Source organism: Manduca sexta, chromosome 9 (genome assembly GCF_014839805.1).
Source record: "Manduca sexta isolate Smith_Timp_Sample1 chromosome 9, JHU_Msex_v1.0, whole genome shotgun sequence".
In the NCBI taxonomy this organism is placed as follows: domain Eukaryota; kingdom Metazoa; phylum Arthropoda; class Insecta; order Lepidoptera; family Sphingidae; genus Manduca; species Manduca sexta.
Genome location: NC_051123.1, coordinates 12,779,469 through 12,801,464, shown reverse-complemented (window position 1 = coordinate 12,801,464; position 21,996 = coordinate 12,779,469). Strand labels below are relative to the sequence as shown.

At 35.0% G+C, this 21,996-nt stretch overlaps 2 protein-coding genes across 5 annotated transcripts; both read left to right on the top strand.

Moving 5' to 3' along the window:
• The first annotated feature begins 305 nt into the window (after positions 1 to 305).
• Positions 306 to 8,314, top strand: LOC115452872. The gene is made up of 4 exons (XM_030181485.2): positions 306 to 689; positions 1,688 to 1,780; positions 2,394 to 2,500; positions 3,094 to 8,314. Exons 1-4 carry the CDS (start codon positions 495 to 497, stop codon positions 3,173 to 3,175), a joined length of 477 nt encoding a protein of 158 aa, XP_030037345.1. The 5' UTR covers positions 306 to 494; the 3' UTR covers positions 3,176 to 8,314.
• A 248-nt stretch (positions 8,315 to 8,562) lies between these two features.
• On the top strand, positions 8,563 to 17,361 carry LOC115446848. 4 transcript variants are annotated; one of them, XM_037436904.1, is made up of 6 exons: positions 8,563 to 8,600; positions 10,108 to 10,185; positions 10,968 to 12,508; positions 13,255 to 14,208; positions 15,331 to 15,477; positions 17,242 to 17,361. In XM_037436904.1, the coding sequence occupies exons 3-6, from the start codon at positions 10,994 to 10,996 to the stop codon at positions 17,332 to 17,334; spliced, it is 2,709 nt and encodes a 902-aa protein (XP_037292801.1). In that variant the 5' UTR covers positions 8,563 to 8,600; positions 10,108 to 10,185; positions 10,968 to 10,993; the 3' UTR covers positions 17,335 to 17,361. The 4 variants fall into 4 exon arrangements, with proteins under 4 accessions (XP_037292801.1, XP_037292802.1, XP_037292803.1 ...); XM_037436905.1 differs by lacking the exon at positions 8,563 to 8,600 and adding an exon at positions 9,750 to 10,022; XM_037436906.1 differs by lacking the exon at positions 8,563 to 8,600 and adding an exon at positions 9,750 to 10,022 and having other exon boundaries at positions 10,108 to 10,189.
• The last annotated feature ends 4,635 nt before the right edge of the window (positions 17,362 to 21,996 follow it).

The following is a 21,996-nucleotide window of genomic DNA, read 5'->3' as shown; positions in this document are numbered from 1 at the left end:
GGACCCCAGCGCGATAGTTGTACGCATTTTAACTAGGCCACCAAAGCAGTCAAACATAATAAGATTATGCCGGCGCCACATGCAGACAAAATTTTTAACAAAGAGTTTGCCACACATTTGAACACCGTTTTTCCTGGCCCTGCCACATAGCTATTAAAATAGATAGTATTTACTTTGATAATATAATATTTTACAAACATTTAAAATATTGCGAATCGCGCGATAGTAATTACACAATGTTTTTCTAATGGCGAAAAGACTTGCCGCCAATGCCGTAAGATCGGTATCCACTATAATAACGACATGACGCTACTTCCGTTCAAAAAATAATCAACAAAACCAACGGACGTTTGTGCTTTCGATCTTTTTTATTTTTTTGTGAAAAACGGTGAAAATGTGTATCGGAGTGTGAACAGTTTATTAGGTTTTGATAATAAGCTATTTGAAGCATTTTGAGGCATAGTATAAGATAGATACGTGTTTTTCCATTGAAAATGAAGGATCCTTTCGCGAAAGATTGTATCGATTCTCCTACAAGGGAGAGTTTGAAGAATGTTGAAGGCTGTTACAATAAAAATTTGTTTAAGAACACATCGTTCGCTAACTCACGTCGTGCCTTGCAGTCCGGCGCGGACAAAATCTCTAGAACGTTTCGGAGCGTCAGAAATACATTCGGCAATTTGTCGCAGGTAAATTCGGTTTTTAAAACTATTTTCCGAAATATTAATTAAATAGACGAATAAAGGTATTATAGGCGTTTCTTTACAAGCAGATATAGAAATTTAAAGTTACCATAGTAACATTTTTCAAATTCAATCGATATTGTACACGCGACGCATATGGAGTTCATTCGCCTTTTCGCCAATTTTTGTACATATTTTCTACTAGCTAAATAGTCGAAAATTTGTATCGGGTATAAGAATATATTATCACTAAGACATGCTTTGCGTACGGAAACGCTTATGTTACATTTTTCTGTCAGAAAAGTATTTATTTCATCTCAAACTAGAGATGAATTAGGTGCTTGCTTTCTACACAATTGAGTGATTAAGATTATGCTTGATAGTATTGTACTGCCTAAACTGTAGGAATACTAATCAGACTACTATAGTTACTCAACTTAGGATAAAGAAGTATTTAAAGTAAAATTCATAATGTGTATAGTATAGTTGATAGTAGCCCTCAATCTATGCACGTGTCTTGGGCTTCTCTAATTCAGAATAATTCTAATAGATACTAAAATTAATAAAATGAATGATATAATTAAACCAACAGCTGTTGTATTTACTGTTGTAAGAGATACCTTAAGTCTAAATCTTTTGTCTTCTTTATTTTTCAAAGATCTTTGATTCTCTTAGTATTTTATTTGTTCACACATAATGGCCCGAATTTTATTAGTTGCTGAAAAATTGAATCCATGAGGGCAAGGCATAAGCGTAGTTTGCCATAGAAGGGCCCTATATCTGTATTTGTTGGGAGCTCTTTAGGGCAGTGCCAACTTTTGGGGTCATGCTTAGTTTCATGTAGGTATGGGCCAAGAGGAGCCCCAAAGCTCAGGGGCCCCGTATCACTGATACAGCTGATACCGCAGTAGCTACATCCCTGAACACACCGCATTGTATGATCAAGAATACAAAACCTAGTACTGTGCATAAAAGTAATCTTATTCATTGAATTTTTTGTACAGCATTTCAGACTTGGTGGCAGGCGTCGACACCGTTTGACAGAGACTGGGTCTCCGTGCAGAACACCTACTACTCCAGTCATGAAGAAGAAACAGGTGAGTCATACATAACTGTATAACTGTAAAATTAGAGATTTTATAAAGTCTTGCCAGGCTATGAAAAATATATTTGTTTTGCACGGTTATTTCTCACAATCAGTTTGGTGAATTGTTTTAAATTTTTACCTCATAAGTCAAAATTCTAATGGTCCCATGGAGTGTCCATCATTATGAGAATCAAATGTTTTTGCATAAATTTCTTATTTTCTCAATGAGTTTTTTTTTTTCATAATTACTAAATGCAGATTTTAATGAGTAAATGATAGTTTCCTAAAAAAGTTTTATTATAGCTAAAACTTTAAAGGCCTTAATGTACCCTTACTGCACCATCTAAAAACTATTTATATGTGATTAACAATAATAATAATATGCTTTTCGTCACAAATGTGTTTCTCCTCGCAATGGAGGGTATTTCTTTGCGAGGAGAAACACATTTGTGTAAAATCCTATAATAATAATAATATGTAAGTCACTATGGAGGTTTTACGCTGCATGTACAATTCTAAATAATAATAAAAAATTACATTAATTTATTACTTGGCAAGTTATATTAAAAAATATTTTTAATTTTGCAGTACTGTGAATTATATTTATTTACTGTGTATTCCAGATATTAGGCAGGACTCCCACCAAGTTGTACAGCCCGTTCGGGATCGAGACGCCGCACAGCCGCGACTTCAGAATGTCGCCGTATATGCCTGATACACCGGATCACGGGTAAATATTTTAATAAATCAATTTCCTGTCACGTAATAATCCGTTCGGGATAAAGACGTGTTTACACGAAATCATAGATAAAAAAAATTATTTTGTAAATACTACTAAACGGATTGTCATGTAGTTTATCTAATATCGAGAAGTTATAATTTTGAGAAATTGAAATTTTCTTTAAAACAAGTTTTTTTTTTATTGCTTTAAATGACGAGACGAGCTTGCCGTTCGCCTGATGGTAAGCGATTTGACCGCCCATAAACAATAGAAATACCATCCAACACCTTGAATTTCAAAGTATTGTTTGGTATTCCACTGCGCTCGTCATCCTGAGACACGACATGTTAGTTTTATTATGTCGAGTCGTTACACTGGCTACAATATCCTTCAAACCGCAACACAACAGTGACTACACCCTGCTGCTTGGTGGCAGAAATAGACATTGCGGTGGTACCTATCCAGATGTACTCTAACATATTACACACCTACAACCAATAACGGTCCACACAGACGAAGGTTTGGGCACGGCTTGTTTTAATATATGTTTTAAAAATTAAAAATATGCTTACCATTCACATTTGATGTATATTCTTTTCCAGATTGTCGCCCAAACGTCGCAAAGGCGTCGCGCATTCATGGCACTTGTTAGCCAAGAAAAGACCGCGGGCTCTTTTCCATTGATAATTTTTTTTTTAAATAATAGCAATACGCACAATCTGTATCCCACCGCTTAATGTAAGACTGGCTTTGTGAGTATGTCAGCTTTATTTATACCAAAGTGAACAGGCCTGAACATAAACGTTCAAGTAATATATTTAGTATTAATTATGTTGACACAGTTTTGAAATGGTATAGGTATTGGCCACCACTTCATGTCCAATGGTATGTGTATTTCCTAAGCAATAATTAGAAAATTTTAAAAGGCAAATGTAACTAACAGCTGTTTTCAATAAACTATCCCGATCTCAATCTTCAAACCGATTCCGAGAATAAACCATTTAAAATAGTTCATTTGGAAGCACGTCAAAAACAACTTTAATGGTCCATTTTTGAGATAGATCGAGGAAAGCGATTCGGATCGTGTATTCTTACACGGCTGTTAATGCCACCTCTGTGGAACCAAGTTATATTAAAAACATTTTTTCTGCAACTAACCACCATTTCAATAAACGAATCGCCTTTTCCGATATATCGAGAAAATAGACCAATCAGGTCAAAGATTTTTCTGACAATTACAAATGAAATAGTTTGATTGGTTCATTCTCAGAATGAGATTGAAAATTAGGTTTGGGATTGTTTATTGGAAACGATTAAAGCATGGATGTTTGAAAATGATGGAAATGTCTTAAAGCGAATGAGTAAGCGAATGCATTGCACTGAAGTATTTTTTATATAAAAAATATTAATGTAAGCAATATTCGTGTCGGCGGGTGTGCCGCGCTGGTCGCGGTTTCATTCCGTTCTCAATGTCGGAAGGAAGAGATTTAGATTGCATACTTGAATGTTGCCAGACGATAAATCGTGATGATGCCACAAATATAATATCAAGTCCCTAATTACATATCTGTCAAAGGGAATACTTCTTCTCAGGCTGGTTAAAGTCACCAAAATAAAGCAAGGTAATATTATAGAAAAAAATAATGGTGGGGAATTTATTTCCTTATTAGAGTTGTCCTGATCATGATCCTTGAGGCTGTTTGTTTTTACAACCTTCGCCTTTTTCTTTTTATTAAAATCGTATTGTTAATCGTTTCAGCCAAAACTGTGTCTATAACAATAATTGCCAATTGTTATTGATATAAATAATGCTGATTGCCTGTATTGTGTTGTGTGAAAGGTCTTTGCATTCGATACATCCGTTTTCTTGTATTATATCAGACAGTAAATATTGCGGGAATTTGATCAAAATTCGTGTTTTACACTTGTAAAATGACTACATTACCCTACGGATAGTAAGGATAAAGGCGCTTTCACACACGCAGTTGAATGTTAGATATTCGAATGGTGCTATCTTGTATCTTATTATTTGCTGCGAGGTAACGACATTTTGATGATAATCTAGACTTAAACAATTGTACCGTCGTTCCTATTTCACGAGGTTTTATTTATTTGTAATCGGTTGAATGTATGTGAATTATTCTGGTTTATATGTACTGTTTTTCGCGAGCGTCATAACGACAAATTCATATTGAAATATAGCTAGACGTGTAATGACGTCCAAACCGCGTTTCCACGGTAGACATATCTGAAGTGCGTAGAAGTTTGTTTTTCTACGTCAGTACGTCGGTAAGATACGACACGCTCGGTACGGTCAATTTTACACGCGCGTACGTTATGTTTCTAATGAGTGCGCATGCGTTTCACCAACAAACAGCGTGAATACATCTAACAAGTCTAATCTCTAATCTACTAATCCATGGACAATGCTTGTCCATAGATATGCATGCCCGATTCGAATGTGCGAAAGATTCTATTTCAACGATAAGAAAATTACACATGTCCTGGCATATTTCATAAGACGTCTATATACGTATATTACAAATGGGAAACGCTCGGTTCTACTGCGTCTGAGTTCGTATTAATGCGAATAATATTATACTTTATCGTAAACCACGCTAGAACATACACTAATATTAACCTGAAGTCTACACGTTTTCTACAAAATCTTTTAATGAATCAAATTGCATATCCAGTATTATAAATGCCAAATTGTATTGCTTCTAATTCACGTCTTTTTATATGTATTAGATAATTTTATTAACATAAGTAGGTTTTATACTATACGATGTAAAGATGAACAGTATGTTGATTGCATTAAGGGTCATTGAAAGCTGCCTATTGATTAGGCACAGAAACGGTTATATTGATTTGAAAGTCATCTTTGACAATTGTGCCATGGTAAATGTTTATCCTGGTATGCAGTGGCTTGGCTGTGCTCCTAGCATTGCCAACGTCCATGGACGACGGTGACCACTTACCATCAGGCTGGTCGTATGCCTTCAGAGCCTATAAATAAATTATATACAAAGTATTTATATTAAACACAAGAGAAAGGGTGGGAAGCATGTTCTATGACCTTGTCTTCCCACCCCAAACAATAATAAGTGAAGGATTTCTGAAAATGTTATCTTAGTTAAATTTCGAATAAGTTTAGTGAACGTTATAATGCATCATGAATTTTTGTTCGTTTGACACGACTCTGCGAGGGAAACGTGTATATGCGTCTCTATTTTTATTAGTAACTAAATCCAAACTTCATATCGCATTCCAACAGCTCTTTTACAATCTAGAGCTTTGATATAAACTACTTTATAAATATATTATCAGTTATACATCGTCGTAAAACCAAACGGCATCGATGCACTACTCTCATTTAAAAGGCTGCGTTGCTGAGGACATGATTTTAAATGGTGTGTTTTAGTAAAAGGTTTCTTAGACGGATTCACGTACCCGAGAGAGTAAATTGGAGGGAACACGAGATCCAATTTTTATAATGTTACATTTGGTATATAAACTAAATATTTTTTTCAAATTAAAATATAGCAATACGGAGTAACGGAAAAAAATACATTTAAGTTTGAGTTGGACTGTTCAAGTTTTTTAAAATACCAGAAACGTCAGGAATGCCAAGTAAATACGTCTGGTGTGGAGTCAGTTATCTGTCACAGGACCTATCCCTTGCATCGGCAGGCTGTGACATGCAATGAAACCGGTTAATACGATATTGAAGGGAACACTTAGTCCGATCGCTATGTCCGATAGTAGCTGAGAACAAGCTCTTAAGTGTTCGCTTAAAGGGTAAACTAGGTTTGTGCATTCTCCTTGCTTAGTTAATAATAAAATAAATCCTTGCGTCATTGTGGTTTATTACATTACAATAAGGATTAAAATAATTTGGCTTAGTGATAAAATACGACCAGTGGGTGCTATCTATATATATAAAAATAAATCCTTATTTCTCTTGGTCACGCCATCAGGCGTGAACGGCTGGACCGATTTCACAATTTTTTTTTTGTTGTGTTTGTTATTGTCAGGTTCTTATGAAAGAAAAAAATCAAAAAATTGCGCGGAAAATTAGAAAATTTAACAAAAATATTAATTTTATATAACTGTCAATTGTTTGAAATAACTGTCAGCGATTGACAGAATGCGCGCTGTAAATTCATAGTTAAGACGGGACAACGTCTGTCGGGTTAACTAGTAACCGATAAATTTCGATGATATTCGCTTTAACAGTCTCGTTATAGGGGATATGTTAAAATAGGTGTTTCGGTTTTCGGTCGGTTAGTTAGTTTCGGACGGCACCTCGCCATTTCTTCGTTATAACCGGTACGTCGTTGTAACCGATGATATTCGATTTCAACTGTATATCGATATATGCTGTACTGTTCATCTTTACACCAATTACTTACGCTTTGCTCTGGACAATACAATATAGACTACCTACGGTATTTTTGTGTGAAAGTATTAGTATTTATTTGATTTGTATTTTTTTAATATTAAGGAGACAATATTGTGACCCTTAGAGGCTGTAAGTGGAATCATTTTCTGAAGAATTGCAAATGGCTCTATTTCACGGCCAAATTAATAATAATAAACCCAATCAATATCAGATCGATTAAAAAATAAACCATCCGTAATAACTCATGAAATGTAATAATAATGTCGATAAAAATTTGTTCTGATTTCGATTTTCGTATTGGGTATGGAACTGATTGGCCGTACGTGTAATGGCAAAAGTCTATTTAAAAAATAAGCATGATATCTACAATGAGTTTTAAAAGACATGTCTTTGAATATAAAAAACATGTGTGTACGGCGCTTTCAAAGGCGTGCGCAATTATGGCGGAGCAAGGCACAGATAATTGGTTACTGTTAAACTATTATCGACATTGTCTTTTTTGAAATAATATTCAAAATAAATTAATACAACAATGTAATGCAATTTATTTTTGTGTTAATGGGTTTTGAATATTATTACAATGAAATAGTGTCGATAACAGTTTGATAGTAAAAAAAATCTCTGCGCTGCACTCCGTCATATATGCGCCGACCCTTACAGAATACTTAAATTTTTTATATTCTTTTTTTTATTTTCTGATTAACGAAACGCTCAACATAGATAAGTTATAGAGCCTATAAGGGATTGCAATTCAATGATCTATGGACATTTATGTACGATTAATTTTAAATTATTACTTATAATTTAGTTTATATTTTGCCTTAATTTTTTTCTATATTTGGATGTTCGGATTTTAATGTCTGTATTTCTTTTTAATCTTAAAGTGTTCTTTTCACTATTTTCCTCACGAACTTGCACGTTACAGTATTATAAAATATATTTTGATTAATTTGTACGCATTCTAAAACCAATGGACCGATACTTGAAATTAAAAGTAATTTTACTTATTATCGTTGGTGCCTTGGTCGGCTACAACCAGTGTAACCACACGTTTTATGTGCACACGTATATGGTTGCAATTTGAATGACGCGATTGTCAAAAATAGCGGAAGCGCGACCAAGAATGGGTGTTTAGGATGGCGTTCCATTTATGTATGGATAGCCGGAGTCATAGATCAAGCGAATTGCTTGATAAATTTTTACCTTATATCTGATGAATGCAAAATTGAAGACATAATTTCAATAAAAAACGACCAAAAATGTATTTTATAATTATTTTTTTCTTTCTATTATAATAAACCATTGGTCTTGGAACACTGCGTAATATAATTATTTAATTTACTTTGTGCTCAAAAAGTACTTATTGTATTATGTACCTGCATTATAAGGCTATGTGCTATTATAATAACTTTTTTCTATTCAGTGTGTTATTTCAACCAACCCATTATTGCTGATGTCACGTCGCAGAAATTGATGCCGTAAACATTTAAATGGCGGTTTCCTGTGCCCAAAAATATTTTATTGTTTATTTGTTGTTGTTTATTTATATTATATATTTTATAATGGCAACACTAAAGTATTTGGTACAAAGTACCTCATTTACATAAACGTATACGCTATACATATTGGGGAATCCCAGTCAATAGTCGAGTAGTATTTTTCTCACAAGAAATTTAAGTAAAGCTTGCTGTTGCGTTGCATAAGGTAAGTGAGATTTCCGTTATTCGTATTTTTTTCCTCAAGACTGGCAACATCGTGATATTTCCGATATTATGACTGTTTACAGTGTAGAAAATGTTCGGCGAAATTCAGAGGGTTTTTCGATGAGTTGGGGAAGGTTGAAACTTTATTTTTCTTATAAAATATTTAGTTTTATGGCTGTTTACAGTGTATAAAACCTTCGGCTAAGTTCGGACGGCTTTACGATGAGTGGGGGAAGATTCGAAAATATTTTTTTACTTGTAAAATATTTAACTTTTTATTCATCAAACTGGTGATTATTAAAGCTACTTTATGTGATAATTTAAAGATTTTTCAATTCTGTTTATGTAAGCTTGAAATAAGGTGAAAATATCTTTACAGAAATTTAAAACCCTTAGAAAAGGTTGGAGGTTTGCAGGATAAGTTGGAAGTCGGTTCTAATAACGCTTCTAAAGCTAGCATGATAAGGTCCACAAAGCCAAGTAATAGACGATCAGTATTAAGAGCGAAATTATTTTTTTGTTTCACTGCACGCAACACATAATTATGTTCTTGGTAATAGTATGAGATGCGCATAGGTCGGGGCAAAAAAAATTGCGTCACCGTTTAAGTATCATAAACACCATGAATACCATAGTTTCGTAGTATTTTTGCGTTAAACGATCTTACCACTTATCCGATCTTAGCCTAACCTTAATTTATACATTTTATGGCATAAAAAAAAGATGCTAGATAATGAATGTTCTTCCGATTGCCCAGATAGATAAAACCGGTTCTATGCATAACTTATACCTCTGGCTAATGAATACATGTCATTAAATTATATAAATATGTTAACCGTTAGCCTCTATGAACCCAGGAAACGATCCCGACTGCTAATGATTACACTGTATAGATATTAATACGTTCTTATATTATTTATTATTAAAGATACATAGGCAGAAATCATTCGAAACCAATGAAATTAAAATTTGTCCTAGAAATGATCGATATTAGTATAAATGAAAGAAATCTCGCCCAACTGGTCAATGAAGTACCTACCATATATCAAAAAGCTTAAGGTTGAGTTTTAATTGTTATGAATTCAGCATGTTCCTCGCAGACCTATAAGTACATATGTATGGAGCGCAAAAAATAACCTTCACGGCATGATTTAAGATTCTACTCATGGCTTTCAATGCGTCATATTGAGTGTGCGAATGATAAACACCATTCATACTATGAATTTTGGCGGGGTGTGGCGAGGCGCGGACGCCATTTGGGAATTTACAACGAACCGAGTATTTGTAGCAGAGACATTGCATATAGCCTATCGAATTTGAAAATGGAATTGTTTATTTTCAATACTTGTGAATCGCAGTCCTTTATCAGTTGGCGCGTCGCGTCGTATACCTCACCCACGCATTGTTATTAGATAAGTTATAGGTGTGATAAAAATGTTAACCTAATATTGTTGGCGCGAAATAAATGAACATTGTAAATGTTTCATGTTGTGGTACGTTTATTTTAGTGTTTTTGGACAATGACGAGTCGCAGTGTTTAGAAACAACGCTTTGAACAAGGATGGGTCGCGCCAAAGTTCCACACTGTAAGTACGTAAGTTAGTGAATTGCTCTCAACATGGTCACTTAACGTTTCAAGGGTTGCGAACACCTAAAGCGCTTACCCAATAGTCCGGTGTGTTTGTATATAATGACCCTTGTCAGCTAAAAAACGTAAAACATGTCGAAAACAAAAAGAGATTCGTGATTTTGTCATCTTTTGAACAAAGGAAAAGTTATTGTAAGAGATGTAAGCTTCCAGCAATCCAATGCTTGCAAACTTATACATTTGTAATTGGGGATTCAATAAACGTCTTTTAAAGTTGCAAATCCAAGTCTGAACTTTGGCGCATGTTTGTTATTTATGCATTTATTCGAGGTGCATCGCCGTCTCGTACTTATCTGGCATTTGTGTACGCTATATCACTCATATCGATAAAGGGAAATAATGTAATCTGAGATAAGGATGTCCCTATACATATCTTTATTTGCTTTGCTGAGCATGTGGTTGGTACATTTCAATTGTGAACCAGAAAAATATTCCCTATGTAATATGCGAATACCTTTGGTGGAAGATGGAAATCTTTTTTCGAATTATTTATTATAAATGCTGTAATAAAAACGAATCCCAATGAAATCCGGATCCCAGTCGATTTGCCACCATAAAGTTAAATTTTATTTTTATCTGTTGATAATAATATGCAATATTATTGATTAATGATATCAGCCGCCAAGTAGATCGTATCTAGGACTTGTTGACTTAGTTCATGGCAGTTATAGCAGTTTAAATAAATAATATATCTCCTTAAAATAATTATTACCGTTTCAGAGATCAAATGACAAGCGGCGAAAATTATGAATAAACAATTAAATAATGAAGATATCACAGAAATTCTAAATGAATTAAAACGGCTTATAAACAGGCTTGATAAACGCATATTGCCTCATTATGCAGGTACTGACAAGCTCGCTGAAAAGTTCCATCCTAACATCCTATACGCATTAAAACAAGAACATGAGGTGATCATTAACTCTAGAGAAATAAAACAAACGTTTTCACGGTCAGTTGGTCCTGGTTTACTGTCAACTGATCATGGTGTTCATACTGAAGAACCTTTTAATGCAGAAGTCGCTGTGTCGTCAGTTGAATCGAATTGTATCGATACAAGAGAGTCGAGTCAAGAAACAGAGGGAGATATAATTAGGACATTGGAGGAAACAGATGCATTTAACGATGAAAATAGTTCAGCAGACAATAATTGTCCATCAAGTGGACAGCATGAAATTCAAAATGATTTATGTGATTCCCGAGACACGACAGACGATGAGGATATTCTAGACTTGATGATATACGAATCGGATCATGATGACGATCATAATTCATCCGATGACATAGTTGTCACGAATTCTATGGCGAGGGAAGATGATGCTTCTATGGATAATTTCGTCACACAAAACAAAAGAGAACACGAAAACAATGAAAATATAGATCCTGAAACTAATTTAAACAAACTTAATAATCAAAATTTGCACATCGAGGACACTATAAACGATGATGAATATAGATATTGCTTTCCTTACCTAAAAACAAAAACATGTAAGAAACCTAAATGCAAATTCATACATGATTTTCCAACCACAGAGATTATGCACAAGATATTAAAGAAATTATATAAAAAACCATTATTTGATTTGCTAACTAGTTACAGTCTTAAACGAATATACGGAGATTGCTTTGCTAAAGCGTTTTCCCAAAGACATGACTTAAAGAATCTCTTTACAATCATGATGGAATTTTTAGAACATTCACCAAAAGTGAAAATTACGGATCGCATAATAAACACCACTCTAAATTATTTTAATAATTATTATAAAAACATCAATCTTACGCCATATAAAAAAATATTATTAGCATATGTATGTCCAGAGAAACAATTGTACATGGTGCTGTTCGAGCGGGTTTTAAGAAGAAAAATAAATAATGAAAATGATTTTAAGTCATTCAAACGGGTTTGTTTGTTATTAACTGATTTTATAATCGATAATTGTAGAGAAGTTGACATGTCCACTACAGAAATATTCATGAACAAAATTTGTAATGTGCAATACGATCAAAGCTTGACAAAAGCGTTAATGAATATGATGCGACGTACAAGTGCAGAAATATTCGAAAATCCCGCAATACAGCGTCTAGAGGAAGTCATAAAACGCAATGCAGCACTCTATGAACAATATTTACAATTAAAAGACGCCAAGAGGAAGAAAGATAATGGTGTTAAAAATTATAATATTGGATCTCAAGTTCAAAATTATGTTAATGAAGTCACGAGTACTTCGATAAGTAACAATTTACAATATTCTTCTAAGAGGGTAAGAATTTGATCTAAATAAACAAATCATTATGGTGACTAACTTTGAAAGCCGTATTAAATTTAAGTTGGCCTACATAATTCTTTTATCTTTACGTTTTCATTATCACTGCAAAGAATGGAGGTAGCTTTAAAATTATTTTCTTGTATCCATGATTAGGAATTTTAGTGTGGAATGATTTACCTCTGTACCTACTAATAAATGTGTATATACTAAATAACCAATACATACTTACTTAACCATTTGACTTTCTCATAATGTAGTACGTTAAGTCAGCCACCCCAGCTGTGGCCGACGCCACCCTAGTGCTATATCACAGGCCTAGCGTTTTATAATTACTGGTAGAGTAGTGCGCCAAAACACATTGGTATGCCGTGTTCTCGTAGGGGATGCATACATGATTGGAGGAGCCGCACTAGCCCTGTAGGTGTAGCCCACGGTGACGTTAGAATGCGCTGTGCTAGTGCATGACAACACACCTGAAGCCTTAGACACGATCTTTTTATAACCGCTAACCCTAATAAGTAGAAAATAAAATATGGGAATGACATGTCCCAATGATAATTCGCGTGATCGTGAATTTGTAGAATAGGATAGCACCTGCGACTTGAGCAAGTTTTTTTTTTGTAAGGGATGCACCGCAGAACTGTACTTACACTTGCATTCTGAAACACTGTAAAGTAATTATTAATAATAATAATGTCACAGCTTAGCAACTTAATTATTTTTATATGTTTAAATTTCAGAATAATGGAGCAACAGATATCACTGAAAGGGGAATCAACCATCCCATTCCAAATGGTTCTGAAGATTTGCCTGATTCTACTGTACCTTATAAGGATACCGACGATTTAACAATTGCGGATTATGAAAGAAATTCACGTGAAATAAGTAATAATTATTATATGTCTGGAAAGAATTATTCACAAGATAGAACATGGTGCTTATTTTATATATTAGGTCGTTGTAACAGACATAATTGTAGTTACCGACATGGGGAGCCAGATCTAGAAGAATTCAATAAACTGCTGAACCAGATCAAAGAGGAAAAGTTATTTACCTTGATCAAACACCAGCCCATAGTAAAGAAATACGGGAAATGCCTCGCTCAAAAGTTTTATGAACAAAAATCTACTAAACTATTGGTGATGTTGGCTGTGGAGTGCTTGATGTTAGCAGACATCATACCAGATATTAAAACTGACGTAATGAATGTAACATTACGTTACTTCAACAAGCCTGAAATTGATGTTCGTCTTTGCGAAGACCTTCTAAATAAAAAAATACAAACGAAGTCTGTTCAATCGCTGCTGTTAAAACAATTATTAACTAATGACACTCTTGCAGAATCCACGAATGCACTCATTTTCTTGATAAATTCAATAAGTGCAAGTAATGAAACGTTTGGTTACTATGCCGCAGAATCTATTCTGGAAAGAGTTTGCTCAACATACAGTACCAATTTGGCAAGATCTTTTATGAATGTCATTCGTCTTACCTACCCAAAAATACTTAAACATTCCTTAATATCTCGATTCGAAGAATTATTGGCAACGGACAAAGATCTTCTCGAGCAGTATAAAGTTTTGAAAACCGCCAATAATAAAGGCGATGTAGATACACGTCGAATTGCTAATGAAACAGTTAGCTCGTCAAATGTTACTATGGACATTGTTACACAAAATCGTAGGCGGAGTACGGTAAGTTTTTGATCCTTGTCAATTTTAGTAAACTTAAGTGTTTGAAAAAATCCTTTTTGAATTTATACAAATTATTTCATAATAATTTTGTGTAGATGCAGATGTCATCTGCATCTACACATACAAATTTTGAAATTTAAATAAAAGCTTATAAAAGATGTCAAAGCAATCGGACTTTAGCGATTTTATTAATATGACTAATCCATATAGGCTTTAGGGGAGGCCTATGTTCAGCAGTGGACAGCTGTAGGCTGATGATGATGATGATATAAAAAATGTACATAAATAATGTCTACTGTTGGCTTTTTCATCGAGAGCACGGCCAAGTGGCCCTATTGCACCTAATGGTAAGTAAAGAGATGCCCAAAAAAATGCAGACCGACAGTACATAAACATCCCCGGACGATCGGCTCAGTTACGCCGGCCTGCTTACTGCACGTTCTGCTTGAAGGACCCAAAATTGTAGGAACTATCGAATACGGAAGTTTTTTTTATGATAAAGCATTTTCAAAAACCCGCGCGATTTGAATTTGAAAAAAAGCTTAATGATATTATGTATGTACCTAGTATAGTGCGTAGATACAAATATATCTCCCTAAAACCAATCTTGGCGGCGCCCATGTAGGATATTCAAACTGATCCGTATTGTAAATGACGTACTCTGAAGATAGGGGAAGGGTGAAAACAAGGACTATTTACATCTTAACGCGCAGACCTAAGTTTTCGTGGCCTTGGACTCAAGCGGATTGCATGAACCTCATTCGGATATACGATCAAAGGTCCGATTGAGTTCAACGACTAGATTCTCACGCTGCTCATCGGTGCCTCCCCGGCTGCTAGATGAGCCAGCGCAATATCGCCCATGAAGCGTGCATCACTTGCATAGCAATAAATGTAGGGATATCCTGTATACAGGGTATGAATATGCATAGTAAACACGATGGGCGAAAGTACAGAACCTTTTACTGTTTTCGGCGGCAAAATTATCATTTCTCTATACCATGCGATTACGCTTAAAAAGAGAAGATGTCACTGCATTTTTGATTCAGGACTTAATTTTAGTGATAATTGTAATATGTGTAGTGCCATTTCCCAACACGTATATTCAATTGATACTTACAGGACGAAACATCTTCAAAGGCCAACAGTGCACGTCCCAAGCCTGCTGCCTCCATAAAGAGACGGCGCTTCACAAACCACAACCCGGTGGCCCAGACACCTGAACCGAGTCCTGTCATACCGCCTCATCCGCACAGAAAGCCAATAAAGGTATATTTTTATAAATAATATAATAATATATAACACAGTTTAAATAATTTAAAGCTGATTAAAGGCTGGTAATGTTGCTGTTAGTAGGCAATTGTGACGCATACCGTTACGCGAGCGACTTGCTCTTTTTGTCATTTATATAAAAAAAATAGGCAAGACAATAGTTCGCTGTGAAGACGAGGATACCGAGCGGAGGACGCTAGTCGCTTTATAGGCCAATTACTGCGTCACCCATTATAATAATTTTAAAATGGATTTCGGCTCTATCTTTAGCCGCAATTATACTGCTGTGCTAAGCGCAAAAGCGATATGTCAGGGAAACCTTATTTCGAGATAGTATTTATAGTTTTATAGTGTTGTATGTAAAACTGAGATAGAGGAATTCTTTTAAGGTTTTTTTAACAAGTTCTAAACAAGATACTGTTATTTTGGTAAGTTCATTGAATGGGTATTTCTTTAAGCTATCTGACGACATAAAATTTAAGATTTTTTGGAGATACCACTTTTGAGCTTTGCACGGCAGTATATTAGTCTACATCTAAGGGCCATGCATAAATTACGTTACAGGAATTTAATATTTTTTTGACCGCGTCCCGTCCTTGTCAGGAGTGGTCATATTTGTTGGACTCTCCATCCTTGGTGTGCATCACATGTTTTGCAATTTCATACTCAGAACTGAATAAATAGAAATTATAGATAGATAAATATTATAAATAAAATACTTTTTTATTATAATATCGACATCAAATCGCTACAAGTAAAATTTGTCTCAAATTTCTCCCCTCATATGCAACATAATTTATGCAATGCCTCTAGTACTCTATAAAGTTAATTATAGAATATAAATAATATTGCAGAATGCGATTTCATTATCTTTGATTATGATCATATCTTTATTAACTTGATTATCTCGGTTTGATTGCTTATAATACTTTTATGATTGACTTATTATGGGTCGTCTAATCGCAAATAAAATCTTGTCCTGAACACCCTTTGTTTTTTTTAATCGTGTAGGGGAAAGTGAGGTAGATTCGTGCGTAGGGCATGTTCAAACAGTTTGCAATATGCATAAATATCTATTGACGTTTATACGTAAGTATATGTAACTCAAGCCCCTGCATTCCCTCGTGTAGTTTGATGGTAGAATACTCCGTCCACGATTGGACAAGAGGAAACTGTTTTCACGCCCCGTAAATAGTTATTGATTCTAACTTATAATTTAATTTTCCGTTTCCGATTTCTTCCTGGATTATACAAATTATAAAGCTACCCCTTACTAGGAGTACCTTCGTACATTTTCCAAATAAACAAAAAATTATATTGTTATATTTAATTTGTAGGTATTTCATAAATTCATTTCAATTACTTATATATAAAAAAACGGCGATAGCCTAGTTGGTTGTGGAACGGACTGCCGAGACGAGTGTCCGTAGGTTCAAATCCCAAGGGCACATACCTCTGACTTTTCTAAAAAAAACTTGTGTGTATTCTTTGTGAATTATGACTTGCTTTAACGGTGAAGAAAAACATCGTGAGGAAACGTGCATACCTGAGAAATTCTCTATTAGGAATTTTCAAGGGTGTGTGAAGTCTACCAACCCGCACTAGGCCAGCATGGTGGACTAAGGCCTATTCCCTCTCAGTAGTAGAGGAGGCCCGTGCCCAACAGTGGGACAGTATATAATACAGGGCTGATATTATATTATATTATTATTATATATTATAAGCCAAATTACTCTAATTATGTTGGTTTTTTAATTTCAGATATTTCCTTGCCATTGGGCCCCCCTCATTGGTACTTCGAGTAGTAAACCGGAGGGAAGTCAGCAAAGAAATGGCCAAGCAGATTCGCCTTGATCTCATTTTTATTTTTAAGGCTTTTTTCAAACATTTCGGTAAAAGTGAAATCGTACATTAGATTCGATAAATAATTAGCCTATTAACAGGCATTTTCAAAAGGGGATCCAAATATAATCTACGAACCGATCTTTAGAAAAAAAATATTTTAACAAAAAATTAAACCACCTTCAAAAACCACTCAAAACCAAAAAATAATTTCACATAACAGTTATATATTGGATACCAATTTTAGAGTCGGTGCCTAATTAAAATTGCTAGTTAGCTAACTAAATATAGCTCTATATTTGTTGCATAGTCCATCTATGAGGTACATTTCTTTCAAATGAATTAAAAGGAGTAGGTTCGCGTTTCTACTAACAAACATACACAGTGAAAGGTGTAATACCAAGCACATGTATGGTGTTTCATCTTTTTCTTTCCTTTTTTTTCGGGGCAGGGAGTGTACTTAATATACCCACATTTGACCAGCTATATGTAACAGGGGAAGAATTTGGGTAGTGTACCTACAGTTCACAAATTTAAATATTTCCTTAATAGCTTCCATTTGCTGTGCTGCGGCGGTGCGTTCATCTCCGGTGACGATCTGACTTGCTGACTTTGTACGCTGGAAGCACATTGTTTTCGTATATTTGTTAATGTATTTATCTAGCTTAACTAGCAATTACAATTAGGCACCGACTCCAAAATTGGTGTCCAATATATAACTGTTATGAAAATTATTTTTTGGTTTTGAGTGGTTTTTGAAGGCGGTTTAATTTTTTGTTCAAATTATTTATATTTTTTGCTTTTTTGTGTTAGTAAAAAATAGACCGTCTCAATGGCATAGTTGTGTTTCGCTCACGATACGACTATCGCGCTGAGGAGTTACACCTCTGAGTACCACTGAAAAGGGGAAAAGGTGTGATGCTATATATATATATGTATGTAAGAAGTAGATTTAAGCAAGCCTAACGCAAAAACACAACTGATATATTTCGATCATGCTACAACTGTCGCGCTGTGGTGCTACATCTCTACTTACCCCGAAAAAAGGGGAAAGGGTGTGATGCTATATACATATATGTATGTATGTAAGTAGTAGAGTCAATTAAACCCAACCCAAAAACACAACTGATATGTTTTACACACAGTACGACTATCGCGATGAAATGTTACGCCTCTGCCTACCACTGACACGGGGAAAAGGTGTTATGCTATATGTATAAGTATGTGAGAAGTACAGTCAACCAAACTCAATGCAAAAACATAACTAAATACGTCACAGGAAAGCTAAATTCGTGATTTCGTTTTTCTTTGACGACATAATTATTCTAGTTTTTTTTATTTTAAAACCAAACTACCGAAGCGATGTTGAAAAAAATTTTATGGGACCAATCTGGAGAGAAATTCTTTCGAATAAAAAAAGAATTTTCAAATCAGTTCATAAATGAGCGAGTTCTGTCTGAGGTAACAAACATAAAAAAAAAAATCACGTCGAATTGATAACCTCCTCCTTTTTTTGAAGGCGGTTAATAAACCAATCAAAATAAGACATTTGTTCGGAGTGGCTAGCAAAGATTTTCCGTTATATGTAGTACACTTTAAGTTATCCGGGGTAGCTAACAATGATTTTTCCGCTATAGTACACTTAAATTAAAGTAATTTGTACGTTTGAGCAGCGTCCCAACGTATCTCGAACTGAAATACATTACAACTGCGACAATATACGGTATGTGAATATATGGTCGCTGCATGGTAACATAGAGGCGCGTGTAACTTCGAAATGAAAATCGTCTAACCAATGTAACTGTAAATCCAAAATGTACGTACCTAATCGGCAGTACGCATACTCTGACATACCATTTATACCATTGTTAAACGACTGTAGACAGATACTCAAATACTTGAATGTTAACTTATATGTATATTTAGCGTAATTCTTTACTTCAAAAAAAAGGAGGTTTTCTATTCGATTATATTTTTTGATGCTTGAGGTATACTGATTGGTCATTTTCGCAATGGATCGTCATCATCATCATCAGCCTACAGCTGTCCACTGCTGAACATAGGCCTCCCCTAAAGCGCGCCACGCTGTTCGGTCTTCCGCTCTCCTCATCCAGCGTCCACCGGCGATCCTACGAATATCGTCGGACCAGCGGGTCGGAGGTCGTCCTACGCTACGCTTACCGAGACGCGGTATCCACTCTAGGACTCGTCTGCTCGGAGTCATTTATTGAAAACAGTGGTAGAGATGATAATTTATATTTAATTAAGAAAGAACAAAATCACCCTGCTGACACATTGCAGCGTGAAAGATGTAATCAATGCACTAGACCAAAAAATATTTAAATATAGATTCTTTTTAACAAAAATGAGTTTTTTTCCCTATAACACTTCTTTCACACTTCAAGTCCGAGAGCTCACCTCAACTCGTATTTATCCTATTAGGGCCCAGGCCTAGGGCTTAAAAGTCGTGGCGCGACAAAAGATTGTAAATAAAAAAGTGAAAATTAAAAATCAAAATCTTAGCGAGACTGAATCATTTTTAATATGAAAATTTGCATTGAATTGATTTTGAAAATAATTTACCTTAGAGCGAAGCTTATAAGCGGCGATAGCCTAGTTGGGTGTGGAACGGACTGCCAAAACGAATGTCCGCAGATTCAAATCACAAGGGCACACACCTCTAACTTTTCTAAAAAATCATGTTTATTTTTTGTGAATTTATCATTCGCATTAACGGTGAAAGAAAACATCTTGAGGAATCCTGCACATCTAAGAAGTTCTCTATAGGAATTTCGAAGGTGTGTGAAGTCCACCAATCAGCACTAGGCCAACGTGGTGGACCCCTCAGTAGTAGAAGAGGCTCGTGCTCAGCAGTGGGCAAGTATATAATACAGGGCTGATATTACATTACAGCAAAAAGGGGAATTATGGAAAAACTTTTTTTGATGTCAATCGATCTTGTTGCTTATAAGGGGTCATCCATTAATCACCTGAGGCTCGAAAGGGAATACGAGGGGTCCGGAAATGAAGGAAGGAAGGTCCTGAAGGATTCTATGTGACCATTACAAGTTTGAGTACTTTTAAAGTCAGAAATTGCCAACGTATGATTTTTGCAGATTCCCTCCTAGTGTGTATGTATTTTATTAAAAGACTCAAAAGAGGAGGTAAGGGGATGAATTAAAAAGATTTTTTTACAAAGCTCTCGAAGTGAGAATAAAAAGGTTTATTGGTCAGGAATACAAGAAACCTGTATTGAAGGCGCCTCTTTTGTTCTTACGTTTATAATTTAACGTTATGTACAAGAAATTAATTCCATAACATAAGTGCAAGATAGTAAGATTTTTTATTTTCCAAGTCAGATGGTGATTATAATTGATACGAAAAAAAAAATAACACTGATATTTAGTTTTATTATCAAAATATGGATGTCGTTATATAACATATTTATTTATGAAAATAACAACAAAAACACGTGTACATACTTATACAATACAATAAACTTACAATGTAGGCGAGTTGACTGCCCTTTTAGGAAATATGCGTCCAGTCACGTGCAACTGTGCAAGCAGAATGCAACCAGGCAGTGTCACCATGTACACGATTATTACAGTAGATGCACCGTAATCTAGACCTAATGTACCGTCAAATTAAGAAGATATTACCGTGCCATTCTTATAGTACCAGGTATTGCATTTGGTTACTGGAAACCCTTAGTAAATGAACTCAAATTACACATTGGATATTTTTTTCAGCTCCGCCGCCTCGTTTCGGGTTGGTTTTATTGATTCAAAGTAATTTTGTCTAAAAACATGGCTTTTTAGGGTTCCGTACCTCAAAAGGAAAAACAGAATCCCTATAGGATCACTTTGTCGTCCGTCCGTCTGTCAAGACTCTTTTTCTCAGGAACGCGTGGAGGTATTAAGCTGAAATTTATATCAAATACTCAGGTCTACTGTCCCTTGGAGCTATGAAAAAATCAAACTTCTAAGCCAACGCAATCAAAAGATACAGCCGTTTATGTCGCAAATTTACGAAACTCGCAAGGAAATCAAAACCTACAGGGTATTTCCCGTGAACTCAGAATCTTGAAATTTGGTACAAAGCAACGACTTATAGTACAAATAAAGGAAAAATTGCAAAAATCGTAAATTTTTAGTTACATCATTAAATAAAAATATTTTTAATAATTTTACTTACTACCCCTTTCCTCATGAACGCGTAGAGGTATGAAATTGAAATTCATATCAAATACTCAGTCTATAATACCTTTAAGCTGTAACAAAATCAAACTTCTATGTCAACGCAATCAAAAGAAACAGCAATTTAAGCCGCATATTTTCAAACTCGCAACTACTCGCAAGGGAATCAAAACCTAAAGGATACTACTTCCAGTCGACCTAGAATCTTGAAACTTGGCATGAAGCAAGGTTTTATAGCACACATAAAGGAAAAATTTCGAAAACCTTAAATTTTTAAACCCTTGTCTTAAATTTATGCTCCTCCAGCTTTCCATATTGTAATGTTATGGATTTTATTTTGCAATAAAAATACCATAACTATGACTCGATTGTCGCGATGAGTGAACTTTTACTTACCTACAGGTTTGTACGGAACCCTCGGTGCGCGAGTCCGACTCGCACTTGGCCGGTTTTTAACCTTGGTAATACGGTAATT

Coding starts and splice junctions, on each gene's coding strand:
- LOC115452872 (XM_030181485.2), top strand. CDS start 495: ATGAAGGATCCTTTCGCGAAAGATTGTATCGATTCTCCTACAAGGGAG. Junction 690..1,687: donor CATTCGGCAATTTGTCGCAG/GTAAATTCGGTT, acceptor TTTTTTGTACAG/CATTTCAGACTTGGTGGCAG. Junction 1,781..2,393: donor CAGTCATGAAGAAGAAACAG/GTGAGTCATACA, acceptor TGTGTATTCCAG/ATATTAGGCAGGACTCCCAC.
- LOC115446848 (XM_037436904.1), top strand. CDS start 10,994: ATGAATAAACAATTAAATAATGAAGATATCACAGAAATTCTAAATGAA. Junction 14,209..15,330: donor AAAATCGTAGGCGGAGTACG/GTAAGTTTTTGA, acceptor TGATACTTACAG/GACGAAACATCTTCAAAGGC. Junction 15,478..17,241: donor CGCACAGAAAGCCAATAAAG/GTATATTTTTAT, acceptor TTTTAATTTCAG/ATATTTCCTTGCCATTGGGC.